This window comes from Haemaphysalis longicornis, unplaced genomic scaffold (genome assembly GCF_048455015.1).
Source record: "Haemaphysalis longicornis isolate Haplotype H1 unplaced genomic scaffold, Haemaphysalis longicornis Haplotype H1 scaffold_7, whole genome shotgun sequence".
In the NCBI taxonomy this organism is placed as follows: domain Eukaryota; kingdom Metazoa; phylum Arthropoda; class Arachnida; order Ixodida; family Ixodidae; genus Haemaphysalis; species Haemaphysalis longicornis.
Genome location: NW_027526422.1, coordinates 92721132 through 92735375, shown reverse-complemented (window position 1 = coordinate 92735375; position 14244 = coordinate 92721132). Strand labels below are relative to the sequence as shown.

The 14244-nt window shown below is 45.6% G+C and overlaps 1 protein-coding gene across 1 annotated transcript; it reads left to right on the top strand.

Moving 5' to 3' along the window:
• The first annotated feature begins 2629 nt into the window (after positions 1-2629).
• LOC144144597 (uncharacterized) lies at positions 2630-4703 on the top strand. Its single transcript, XM_077676104.1, has one exon. The coding sequence runs from the start codon at positions 2817-2819 to the stop codon at positions 4218-4220; it is 1404 nt and encodes a 467-aa protein (XP_077532230.1). The 5' UTR covers positions 2630-2816; the 3' UTR covers positions 4221-4703.
• The last annotated feature ends 9541 nt before the right edge of the window (positions 4704-14244 follow it).

The window sequence follows — 14244 nt, the reverse complement described above, 5'->3', positions numbered from 1 at the left end:
TGTATTGCGAAAATATTCCGTACACATGACTATTCAATGTGTACTTGCTGCTAGTCAACTTTTCTTTTAACTCTAAAACCGCTTCACCTTCCCTTTAAGCCTGCTGTGTTTTTTCCCGGGAATCAAGTATTACAAGTTATTACAAGTTATTACAAGTATTACAAGTACTACAGGTTATAACAAACGATTGTTTGGGTTTGTACTTTTATTGCACATTCTGCTTAAGCAATTAGGATCCTTTGCGCTAAAAGCTTCATGATATCAACATTCGGCTATATTCTACAGCACGATTGTTTAGAGCTGCAGCCCTCGCTAAGCGAGCTGCGGCTTGGCAGTGCCTTATTGCCATCGTGTCGCCGTTCCAAGCGGCGTGAGCAGCTGGAGTGCTTGTTGCATCCGAGTCAACGACGATGAACCTGAAGCCAATTCGCAATTGTCTCATTCACGGTGAGAAGAAAAGCACCAGTCGTTTTTCGACGTGGATGCTTTTCGCGTCAGCCCAGTGTGGTTCTCGTGCCCACGCTTCGTAGCAGACGATCTTTGTTTAAGACTTTGTTTACGCGGCCTGGCGACGAAGCCCGGCAGCGTGAGTTGGCCTACCAAGGATGGTGGATCGTTTTAACGTATTTGTGACAAGGTGGATCGTTTTAACGTATTTGTGATACGCCGGCTGGTGGTCAGTGCTTCTTGAATTTATCCAATCATGGTTCGAAATAAACGCTTGGCCAATGGCGGCGGCGCCTACAAGCAGTGTTGCTGCGCATTCCCTGCTTTTCCTTAGGGATCCCTGCTGTGCTCGTCTAGGTACCAGCTGTCGCTATAGACTTCAATAAGACCGCTCGGTAGCCTAGCCTGCGGGCTTTCGAGAAAGCGCACTAGTCCGTACCTTATTCGCGGACTCACTGAGGCCCGTGAATAAGACTAGACTGTAAATAAGCTCCCAATAACCACGTTTCTTTGTGAAAGCGGGCCCAGGTGTACAGGAGGAGCGCTTTGCTTTCACGAATTTACGTATTTGTGGCCTGAGTGTTACGCAACTATTCTAATCACCAGTATTCTTGAAGAATGACGACAAAATATAAAAAAAAACCTGCAACAAGGTTTATCCCGTTTGTATACTGTTGCAAAGCGCTTTTTACTTAGACATAATAACTATTACTTAGCAGGATCACAGAAACTTTTAGTCATTAGTAGGACAGAACTACTTCACCCAGCAGTGCGTCTAAAGAAGAATAGCTCCAAGTGATGATCTGCCTCCCGCAAAGAGCTTTGGGAAAGGAAATTGGGTTTATAAATGAAAACGAAGGGTATGTGTGGTTGAGGGCAGTGGATGGGCGGGTCTGGTAGAAGAGGACGTAGTGGACTTGAGAAATGATTTTGGGGTGAATAAAGGAGAAAAGGGTTTTGAGGCGGGGGAACGAAAATGGCGTCGTTCATAAAATGAGTAAAAATCAAGCTGCGGGCGTGCCGGAGTGGATGAGAGCAGCAAGAGCGTTTCGCGCGGTTGCAACAGAAACGCTGTGGCCCTTCGCGTCATTTGCAGTGAAGCAAGCAGGTACGCAGCCAATTTTTCGCCGTTGATCTCATTGATGCATCACAGCAGCATAATACCGGATGCCTTTTATACATACATTCCACTCCTTTTATAGGGATGCGCAGATACTAATCCAACAGAAAATAACTCAAAACAGTTATGAGCGCGTCTTAAAAATCACTGTGAAGTCGCAAGTGTACCATCCCATGCTAAACGTACCCGCTTTTCATCGAAGACTTCAGAGCCATGGAATTCGAAGCACTTGCTTCAGAACAATAAGCAGTAATGAAAGTCGGGCAAGTTGGTGTGGTTGCATATATCCAAACAGCGCTAAAACGACGGGGAGAAAGGAAGAACTACAAACAGAACGAAACAACAAGAGAAGTCGTGGAAGCTGTCCACATTAAGTGATTAGGAGAGGACTGCATAAACCACCCATTCTTATTCCCTGTCAGATAAGGAAGTTGGTTTGCTGTTGTCAGGGTTGTTAAGGGAAAGGGCGAACGATAAACCTTGAAGCTGTTTTAATCCATGCACAAAGTCATTGCATATGACTGGATGTATGTGTAAATAAATGTTTTTTTCCTTTGAATAAATTTTAGATGATAGTCAGCACCTGTGTTCGTCCTTTTTTTGCTCCGTCGTCATAGTGCTGTTAAAAGAATTAAAAGGATAACCGCCTACCTAACCACCTACAAAATATTTAGTATAGTGGCTAACAATTTGGGAGCTCGTTGTCTCTTTTTACAGCCTGCCATCTCTTTCATGCGGTAATGTAATTCCACTGCCCTAAAAGAGAACTTGATAGGCTCTGTCCTCTCGTGCAAGATTCACCCGTTGCAGCAGTCCGGTTCCCATTGCTACGCGCATAGTCGCAGATGTTTATTTCACCATCTTGGACACCGCGTTCTGTCGCAGCAACGCATTGTAACAAATTCTCAAACAATTGGCCTCTCTTGGGAGTGATCCAGCTATTTGACATTTAGCGTGCCATGGCATTTTCCACACTTTTTAAACATGCATGTCCGCAGATGGTTCGCTTAGAATGTTCTGTGGCCTTTTTCGCGTCAAGCGACTACGTGTTGTCAGGAGCAACTGCTCGCTTTTCAAGTATTCTACACGGCTAATTAGGTTCGCAGTGGTTCCTGTAAGTTTGCTCTGGTCGTTAGAAAACAGGTGGCAGCGACGAATGCTGTGCACTATTTTCCTAAGCATACCCGCAAACTACGGTGTCCCATATTCTGCTCCCATGAATGCTTAGCAGCCGGTGATTCTTAATGTCATGGCTCTGCAGAGTTTAGTCGCCCGAAGGTGCGTAGCCACAACCACTCGTACAATCCCGAGGTCCGTGCGTTGCTGTAATGTGAAGATTCGGTGTGAAGTGGTCCTTCTGTTCGTAATTTTGGCCGGTTTTCTACTTGCCCTTGCGGCGTTCTGCAATTTCGAGTTAAGGCCCTGGCTTCGAGTGCTCATCAACCCAAGTTCAGCGACTACAAGATTTGCCATGCCTACCTTATTCAAGCTACGTTCGGCTGAGCCGAGTTTTTCCGAGCCCAACTCCTCCGGCAACACTGCCGTTGATGTGACCATCGCCGAAGAAAGTGCTGCAAAGAACAAAGTTTTCATGCAAAGTTTCATCGACTCCAGCTCTCCGAACAATATTAATGGAAAGGTTACTGTTCACAAAATGGAATCCCTAAATCAAGGTGCTGCAAACCTTTATTCTACAGAGTCAAGTTCTGTTAGGCACATTGTTACAGAACTAGGGCCAGAAAAGTCGAATTACCCCAACCTAACTTCAAATATGCTACCAACTGTCACAGCTGCTTCCGTGAAATTGAATTCCAGTGACCCGCCGACGAAACCCTATGGCTGGAAAGTCAAGGGAGCCTGTGCATCCGCCCTTCGAGTGCTGTATTACGTTCACACCACGCCAGAACACGCGGAGCAACGAGACTTCCTCCGCACAACCATAGGCAACTCCAAGGTTGCGGCGTTCGTAAATTCATCCTTGGTGTTCTTCGTGGGAACAACGCCTGACCGAAAACTGAGCAAAAAAGTGCACACAGAAGCCGAAAAGCATGGCGACGTGGTTCAGCTTGATTTCATCGACACCTACCGAAACCTTAGCCTCAAGTTTATTGGAGCGACCAAATGGCTTTTGGCTAACAACTGCCTTAACCCAACGGAACGTGTGTTGGTGAAAATAGACGACGACGTCATGGTCAACATTTTTCTCCTGACCTCCTACGTCAAATACATTTTGGCTCTTGACAACTCCGAGTCACCCAGTATTCATTGCGCCATTGTGCCGCAGGCGAGGCCCATACGCGATAAGAACTCCAAATGGTTCGTTTCGAGGCAAGACTACTCATCTAACAAGTACCCGCTTTACTGCTTAGGAGCGGCGTTTGTGATGCATGCGTCGGTGTTAGCCCGTCTTGGACGGGCTGTAGATCATGCGCCCTTCTTCTGGGTGGAAGATGTCTACGCAACGGGGATGGTAGCACGCCTGGCAAATGTAAGTCACGTAGATATCAATCGCCATTGCTGCTTAACGCCTGCTGAAGACACGGTGGCAGTAAGCAAAAATACCTTGTTTATGCAAATGGGCCAGGCTTTGATGGCCTCCAAGAGCGCATCAAAACTTTGGAACAGTGTGATGCTTCAGAACCGAACGCGATGACGAAGGCAGCTTGTGTATCACTTCAGTTTCTTCTTGTGAGTCTGGACTTTGATACGTGCCCATGAACAGCCCTCATGCAAAGACTAAAAGGCGTCGTGTTAAGGTAGCCTACGCGCAGAACAGTCGGGTGCTTCGTGCCAGTATCTTTTCAGTAAATCGCGCCAGTTCCCAAAAAGACTTAAGGATAACAGACAGCAACATCAGCTCAAAACAAGGAAGGAAAGTTTATGGTTGCAATTCCGGTAATAAGCCCAAAGTGCAGTGGAAGTTGCCCCAAGGGCGACGCGTACTACCAAGGAGGACCAGGACTATACGATGTTCTTAATAAAGTTTATTCTCTCTCGCCACAACACGAAGACCCAAAGAACTACGATTTTTTTTTCATTTCAAAAATGGCCGCTCCTGATTTCATTTTAGATGTCGTTTGTGGGCTCAAGGCCAGCCCTTAGTGGCTATTGGTAAAATGATTTCGTGGTCATTGTCCTTTCAATTATCGTTTATATCACCACCCATGAATATCTTAAAGTACTCACAGCTTTGGTAGAAAATAAAAACGTAGTTTAAAGTCCCATTGCAAAATGTTTAGTTCACGCTGCAGAGGTAAATTATTTTTCACTGGAGTGCGAGTTCTCTCCACAATTTACAGTGTGATGCCACAGTTGCACCAGTAGTTGAGCAATGTGACAACAACGGCTGCTCCTTATAAAATTTATTTTCTCTTCTTCATCATGGAACCGCCTTTTCGACAACATAACTAGGAATGGTGGAAATTAGCGTTCCTACCACGTACCGTGGTATTTTTGTTGTTTTTATGGTAACCAAAGAAATAGAAGTGCAATTTACCAAGCAACTGTGGGAATACGCGAAACGCTGACTATCCATTTCTGCTTGCTGCTTCGCGTATTTTTACGCAGTGTTAGTTGCTCCGTATGTTTTTATGACCTTACCGAGCAGGTAGCTTTTTAACCTCTTCTTCACTTTAGTCTCGCTTCCTCCACCGTGTCTCGACCAAGGAGGTTGTATAAAACTTCTGGAGTGGAGGCCTCCCATAGCCGGCAACGCGGGGAGGTGAAGCCGGCGAAACCGGTCGGCGGCCATATTGCCTTGGGCAGAAAGGGCGCGGAGTTGGCAGGGGCGCTGAAGAGCTTGCGCGTTTCTTTCGGTTTACATGGCAAATATCGATAGATAAGCTGGATTGTTCGATGAGGTTATTTGACGGCAGCCTTAATTTCGCCTTTCGCATAAACTAATGACGTGATTCGAGCAGCAAATTAGCGTTTGCGTGTACTTGGGTGGTGAAGAGCCGTGGTGAAGAGCCTAGTTCTGTGCTAGTTCTGTGCTTAAAAGATTACTTGTGCATTCGTTTCAATAAAACCCGCCGGGGTGGCTCAGTGGCTCTGGCATTGTGCAGCTGAGCTTAAGGATGCTGGTTCGATTCCCGGCCGCGGTGGCCGCTTTTCTGATGGAGGCAAAAAGCGAGAACACCCGTGCGTTCCAGATTTCGGCGCATGTTTAAGATCCCCAGGTGGTCAAAATTAATACGGTGGTCAAAATAATCCCCATTGATATGCTGAGTTACTATGCGGCCCACACTTTACAATTTTCTGTTTCAGTTCATCTGTGCCATTTCTAGCTTTTCCTTGTATTTTACAAAATGTATAAGGAGTACCCTTAAGCTGGTTCAAGCTGTTAGCTTATTCAGGGTACACAGTCCATATCATATGTGCACTTCACAGAAAGCATGAGGCAATTTTAAGAAATGTCGCTTAAAATGAGTAAACACAGTCAGTCGCCGTCTCTCGGTTTCTCGGCTCGCCTTCTCTCGGCTTATATCGCCTACGAAACGCTCTCACGCAAAACGAAGCGCTTCATTTTTAGGAAACCTGCGACAAGGGCAAATGCGCATATGTTACGTATGGTTACAAAAGCATGATGTACTTCCTGCATTTGACATAGTCATCTCATGTCCGTGTCTCCATCGCGCTGTTTCTTCTTTTTCCTTTTTTCAGGCGGTTACTCAAACTTCGTTAAGCACGCACATTCGCACGCGATCAACCCGCTATTGAAAAGAAAACTGCGCCCAGGAGGTTACTATTGGCGTTCGCAGCCTCGCTAACCGCGTACGTTCGCACGGGGGTAGCGCCTGATGTTGGTAAAAAAAAAAACACGGAGACGAAGACCACGGGAGAGCATTGCATCAATGAATTGTACAAAGCTAAGCGAAATGGTTCGGCTAATCTCGCCTTTACCATTAACCTCCAATCAAAACCGTACGAGTACTCGCGTAAGGCTGGCTGAGCGCAAGTCAAATAATAGATGGCACTGCCTTGGTTTCTCTAAGTTACTATGTAGGGTAATTAAATTTTATTCGACAGGTTTTATTACAATTACCCGCTTAAATGTACGTAAAAATTACCTCTACAGTTCCCACTTCCATCTGTTTCCCAGGGGGAAACAGATGGAAGTGGGAACTGTTGATGGTGGTGGTTTAATTATTGACTAAAGTTGAGTAATATTTTTTTTTAGTGGCGGCAATAAGCAGGCACTGTTTTGAAAGGTTAGGCGCAATCGTGGTTCTACGCAGTGTCATTTGACAGAAATCTTCTAGCTCATCCGTACTCCGAGATATCGAACTGCGAAGTTTAATTGCCGTTCGCATGATTACGCATGCAAGACAGTGAGGACCGGCACAAAGCCCCCCCCCCCCCCCCCCCTCTCTCCCCCACTTTTGCAACGTGCCTGCTGTGAACGTTTTTGTTTAGTTTGACAACGGTGTGGAGGCGTAAGCAAAAGTGATAACAGGCACCGTTTCCGTCTTGGCTGGCGTTATGGCAATCTGCTATATTTTGAACCGCTAATGAAACACAGAACAAAAGGGAGGAGCCTTGCGCCGGTCTTCGCTCTCTTGCTGCATGCGTAATCATGTGAACGGCGACTAAACTTCACGGTTCGCATGCGCTAGAAGAATTCTGCCTGATGAAACTGCGTAGAAACGCGATCGCGCCTAACTTTTCAATACAAACATGCCTGTTTGGTGCAACCACTAAAAAGGTAATTAATAAATGTAAGTAAGCCACCGACATCAATAATTACACCTAATTATGTGTCCCCCAGGGGGCATAACCTTATTGTAGAGGTGGACGCCCCGTAAATATAGGCGACTAATTAAGAAAAACACCTGTCGATTTAATTTTGACCACCCGATATATCAGAGCAAACCCTCTGCATATAAATTAGTGCGGAAGTAGAAATTGCGGGACACATCATGTGTGCCGCAATTTCTACTTCCACACTAATGACATTGTTTAATAGTATGAACAAATGTTAAACTTTGTTTAATAGTACGTCACATGTTTCCCTAATAGTATTAAACAAATAAGTGATTTCACGCAGTCAGACGACTACTGGCCACAGCAACTACGAGGGAAAACATTTGAATATCAGCGTAAACAAGTAGGTGGATCGGCAACATACTGCACAAATAGTGGGCAAGTGTTCATTTATAACGTTGTATACATATAGTACTCGCGAGACACAAAACGAACAGAGCCCAAGGTGATCCCCGGCGTCTTCTTCCCGCAATTGTCGCAGCCGAATGCGACGCACGAGCACACCATTGCTGATTTCGGCACCTTTGTAGCGTCCAAAGAATATTCACGACAAACTAAGTCATAAATGCACACGTGCGAGCGCGCAACACCGCAAGACGTGCAGCTGGGAGCCAGCAGAACGCGAACGATGCCGTGCTACTGCTACGCCGGAGTGCGTTTTTTGCCCAAGGCAAGATGGCGGCCGTCGGCGTCAGTTTTCGAGAGCCGTCTCCACTCCCTTGATTGATTGATTGTGGGGTTTAACGCGCCGACGCAACGCAGGCGATAAGGCGCGCCGTAGTGGAGGGCTCCGGATTAATTTTGACCACCCGGGGATGTTTAACGTGCGCCGAAATCTCGTACACACGGGCGTTTTTGCTTTTCGCCTCCATCAGAAAAGCGGCCGCCGCGACCAGGAATCGAACCCGCGACCTCGTGCTCAGCAGCGCAACGCCTTAGCCACTGAGCCACCGCGGCGGGTACCGGCTCCACTCCAGATGTTTTATACAGCCTCCTTGGTCTCGACAAACCGAGAATTTCGCCAAAGCGTTCTGGCATTCTCGGAAGAACAACTGTCCTGATGATGATGATGATGATGATGATGATGATGATTGCTAATGGTTTCCCCTATGTAGCGGGGTGATATGTCATCTTACCAAAAATGACTAATATACTTATGTGTTGTACTCGCGCTGCTTAGGGCAGGCATAAAAAACTTATTAGGCACAAAATACTTTTTTTCTGTTACTTTTTTTTTTCTGGTAACTGTCCTAGGGAATATTCCCCTCTCTCCTTTTCGTCCACCAGCATTATAATCTTCTTTTCGTCGCCTCGACAGCCTTGAAGTTAACTTCCTCTGTGCTACCCTTAAATGCTAGGGCTTCTGGAAACCGAATATTTCCCTCATGTAGTTCCCTCATTCCATTCAACCTTCGTTCCTCTCTCCCCTCCTCTTCCCCAATTTGCCTCCTCACTTGATGCAGTTTCTTATACAGAATAGGTTGGGCTCGTGCGCTGTTCGTTTCGGAGACTGGCTTTCTATTCTTTTGATGGCAGGATGAATATTTTTGTCGCCTAACTTTCTTCGTGGGAAGCAAACGTAACCGCGAATCACTGTCTGGAGTAATTCTTCAGGTGAATGTACTGCACAAGTGTAACGAAGCGTTCACAAGTGCAACAGACATAATCTGCAAAGTTCAATTTCATTTATTGTGTTGAACCACCGAATATGTGCACCACACAATAAGCCCAGTGCGTAATAGTCAGAGAGACACCCAACCTGAAACAAGGCCTCAAAATTGACACTTTGGAATTATTAAATCATTTGAATTAATAACTGGGACCGGTTCAGAATTTCTGCTGCTTAATGGGACTTAAATCGAGACCCTGATTGGTGCGGATTCACAATCCTGTGACTCATATAACGCGATTGTGGGCTCTAGTACGCACAATTATGCCGCATTTGCTTCGCCGAGCTATAATAAACAAACAAACATTTTTGATGTCACTGTGGCAGTTTCTATCACACACACCATGGAGGCATCGAATTAAAATAAAATTGCTTGAAAACGGAACTAAACTTGCCTGGAGTTGGTAGTGATACCAACTCTCTTTTTGCTTAGTTCCTCCTCATCATCAACAACAGCTTTCTCAGGCCCATTGAAGGGCGAACGCCTATCCCATTGACTTCCAACAGCTCCTATCCCGCGCCACTCAAGTCATGTGCTGGCCACCAAATTTTCGTATTTCGTCCCTACATCGTCCTATTAGCCTTCCCCTACTTTTCGACCCATCTCTTGCTATCCCATCTGTTACATTAATTATCTACCGGTTGTCGCTTCGTCTCACTACATCACCACCCCAAGTCCATTTGATTTTCTTAACTCGAACTAAGATATAATCTGCAAGAGTTTATTCCCTGATCCATGACGCTCGTTTCCACTTCCCTAGTGTTACTCCCCTCATCATTCCCTCCATGGCCCGTTGAGCCGATCTACGTTTTCTTTCCTGTTGTTTAGTAATACACCAAGTTTCAGCTCCGCATGTCATCACCGGCATACACTGCACTACTATGCAGTATGCACTGGCCGTAGATTGTTCTTTTGACTGAGCTTACTTTTCAATAATTGGCAGTGTTTGCCCAGTGCTCCCCAGCCCATACCTATTCTGCGCCGGATGTCTCTGTAGTGGTTGGAGTCAGCACTAACCATCTGTATGAGGTATTTGCAACCATTTTCTGCTGCTAGTAATTTGTTTTCTAAGCGGGCGCTTTTGCAATGCTTATTCTTCATTACTTCAGATTTATTCATATTTCTTTTAAGCCTCATGGCAAATGTTGCGCATTTTAGTTCCTTAAAGGGGCACTGACACAAAAATTTTGCATCTTGTTTTTTTTTTTTGCGATAAGTAGCTAGTGACCTACTTATAACCTGTAGAAACCTCATTTGCTTCAGCTTCCGACGGTTGTTTAATTAGAGGCATTTTCAATGCGGCCAGTCGCAGTTTCGGTTTCAGCGAGTGCCGCAAAACGATGGATTTTGTGGATTTTGTGTGAACAAAGCTGGCCACGCGACCGTCGGAGGTATATCACAGAGCAGAGCCGCCGTAGCACTGTCGAATCCGCAGCGACGGCAGTTTCTGCGAATGCCCCCACGTACTGTGGATGTGACGCAGGCGCTGCGAGTGCAAATGCTACCGCGGCTAAAGAACGACGCGCGACCCTCGAGACGGTGGGAGGTAAGACGCGCGCTGGGAGCAGCCGGCCGGTCTGCCTGCAGGTCCGCCTACAGATGTGTTCGGCTTAGCACTGCGGCAGATATTCGAGTGCCGCTCTCGTAAGCGGTGCAGATGACAATTTTTAATGCAACCCGCCATCGCATCATTAACTCCTTTCACATGTAAGCCACCATGGTCGGTACTTGGGGACAATTTCATGCAGCGGTAACAAGCTATCACTCGAGCTACCTGCGCCGGCCTGGGCCACTTCGCGGCCGTGGCCGCCGCCTGCACAGCAACCGTGCGGCTAGCTCAGTGGGCTTTTCGTGCCTCCGGCGCGTTTTCGCATCCAATGGTAATAAACAGTAATAGAAACAGAGTGCCTGGAATCGCTGTAGAACTTTGGTCGCGGCCAGCTGCCCCATTAGCTGACGAAATCACGGCGCCTCCGCCGCCAACGATCGGGTCGTTCCTTCTCGAGAGCACAAGCTCCGCCCTCCGGCCCTCCGATTGGAGCGGCGAGCCGGGCGAGCCGGCGAAAAACGCCGGCAGTGCGGAAGCGGCAAACACAAACTCGTGACGTGTTTGAATGTTGTTTATTTACACAATATCCTCGGGATGTCGATTGCGCGCGGTCCTCTGCTGGCTGTTCGGTTGCGTTTCGCACACTTCAAAATTGATTTTAAATATGTTCTAGGCTGTATTCGCCGCTGATATTTTGCACATGATGTATATGTGTTCCCAACAATCTATCTCCGAAGTTATCTCGCCTTCAAAATTTTGTGTCAGTGCCCCTTTGCAGGTGCATTTTTTTTGCAGGTGTTCTGCAGTCTCACTCGGCAAGACTATGTCATCTGCAAACCTGTAATGACTCAAGTGTTGTACGTTTATATTTAATCATGTGTCTTTCCTGATAGTGTCTGGCTGTTTTACTCCTTTTTGATGGGGAATTTATCGCTTTGCTTGTGAAATGTTATTCTGTCCGTACATTATTTAGTACGGCTGCGGTTTGGGCTGAGTCAAACTCCTTCTCGTAGTCTATAAATGCCATGTAACGGGGTGTAGTGCATTTTACGCATTTTTCTATACCTTGGTTGACAGCATCGAGGTTATCAATGGCTGAGTACCCCATCCTAAACACAGCCTGCTCTCTGGATTGTTGGAACCCAGGCTGTCTCCAATGAGGTTAACTATAATTTTGTTAAACAGCTTGTAAACAACTAAGATTAGGCTGGTTGCCCTGTAATTCGTAAGGTCCTTGGTATCTCCCTTTTTATGAATCCTAATAATGTTCACGTTTTTCCAGGCCATGGGCACTTTTTGAACCTTTAAACATTCCGGAAATAGTGGCGCAAGCTTTCCGAGTACTATATCTCATCCCTCCTTGAACCTCCTTCAAAATATCCACGGTTATGCCGTCTTCACCACCAGCTCTTCCTTTTTCATACCTTTGAGAGCCTTTCCTAATCCCCCTTAAGTTGCTAGTCGGGCGTGGCAAGTTAAGCTTGTACTCTCAGTGGTTTCCCCTTATCTAAAGTCGCTGTCATACAGTCTGGTGTATAATCGTTCTCCTTCCTTTATTATTGCGTCTATCTTATGCGCAAGCTACCCCATTCGTCTCTAAATGCGTACGTCCTGTCTTCGCCGATGGCAAGCTTCATCTTAGTTGTTTTCAAACTTTCTCCAATTTGCAGATTTTCCTCGATCACTGCCATATATTATGGCAGTGATATGGCATTGAGAAGAAGAAATGGACGTGGGCAGGGCATGTAATGCGGAGGCAAGATAACCGTTGCTCCTTAAAGGTAACAGAGTAGATCCCTAGAGAAGGCAGGCGTTGTAGAGGGCGGCAGAAAGTTAGATGGGCAGATAGATCGATGAGATCAAGAAGTTTGCGGGTATAAATTGGTCGCAGTTACCACAGGACCGGGGTAATTAGGGAACAATAGGACAGGCCTTTGCCCTGCAGTGGGCGTAGAAAGGCTGGTGATGACGATGATGATGATGGCATACTTCTTTGTTGTCAAAGAAAAACTTGCATAACCACCGCACACGCCAATGCAAACAGAACGTTAGTCAAGCCAAGGGCCAACACTGCAGAGCCATTCAACGACTTAATGTCTAAAACACACATTCCGAACTGGTGCAAATTCACCATGGGTCAGCATTCTTAGAAAACGCACGAATCCTTATTCGGCGAAAGTTCCTGAAAAGTGTACAGTCAGCTGTTCACGAGCATGGCAATGATCCAATATCCGAACAGACATTATACACTAACACCAAATATTTATCAAAGAACAAAAGGTTTGAAAAACTTTTCCGTGACAGAAAAAAAAATAGGCTACATAAACCTACTTTCTTTTTGCAAATGGCTGACCATTTAGGCAATACGCAAGCAAAATCACCAGCCATTCCGCTCTGTGAAGGGGAATGACCAGCGTACCTACGCGACACATAATTATAAACAAATGTAGGAACATATCTTTGTTATAAACTGGTTATGACAATCAAATAAAATTTGGTTTAATAGTATGCTCGGCTTACGGTCAATCACGTGTACAATTATAGGCAAAAAAGTTTCAATAAAATAGCAGTTACAACCGCTTTCGGCAAGCACCTTTCATAGGTGCTCGTGTATTGACAAGAGACGTAAATTCTGAAACATTCTATAACCTTCACTGTGAACTAATCGTCACAAGGGTGGCCAGTGCGGCCAGACTGCCTATCGGTGTATTTGGCGTCGCAGGACGAAGGAAAAGAAACAGAGGCAAACGTTTTGTAGCTCTAAAGAAGTTTTTAAAATCGCTAGGCTTGCTCCTTCAACACACCTAAGCAGACTTAAGTGTCTCACGATTTCTTTCTTTTATAGCTTACAATCAGGCCCACCGATATTTGTTTTTAAAGCCCCAGCATTGCGGATACATTTCCAGAGATATATATTTCTGCAAGTCGAACGTAATTGCAATTACAATAAAATAGGCAATTTACATTTCTTTCACTTGGGTCACCGGACAGATCAGACATCCTAGATGCTGCGCTGAACCTTTTTAAAAGCAAATGTTCCATTTGGTAAAAATGAGCGTGATCTTCAATAAGTTGAATGAGAATTATTATGATTCAACGCGAAGATATCAAACCTTGAATGAAGGAACAAAAGTAACCATTGATAAAAGTGAGACTCGTTAGTCAACACTCTCTGCGTACTCTTGTGCACGCTGCACAACATTCCTGGAATATTTTTTGGGCCCCTTGTACATTTAGGTAACATTGAAGAAAACTCTGAAAACTACATTTTTTTCTGGTGCAGTGGAATCTCATTAGGGTGAATTCAGTTATGACGAATATTAAGGTCAAGAGCTGTTTTAACGTGACAGTCACGTTAAAACAGCAAAAATAACATCCGCGCAAAACGCATTTCTTATACACGTCACAATTTCTTATACGAAGAAATACGCCGAGAGGGAGAGAGAGAGAGGGAGAGAGATACCATTGGCTTCAAACACAAGTTTTAATTGACGCGATTACCGCAGCACGAACGACGTCTTGGCCCTTGCCAATCGCCCTTCTGTGGGCGTTACAAATATCTAGAAGGTATGATTTTCATGTGCCGGCTAAACACAACGTGTTCTCCCCTTACTATTAATTGAGCCTAAATCGGTCGACTCCCGGACCCTTTCTACTACGTTTGAAAACCCTGAAAATTGTCCTCATCTAAGTCA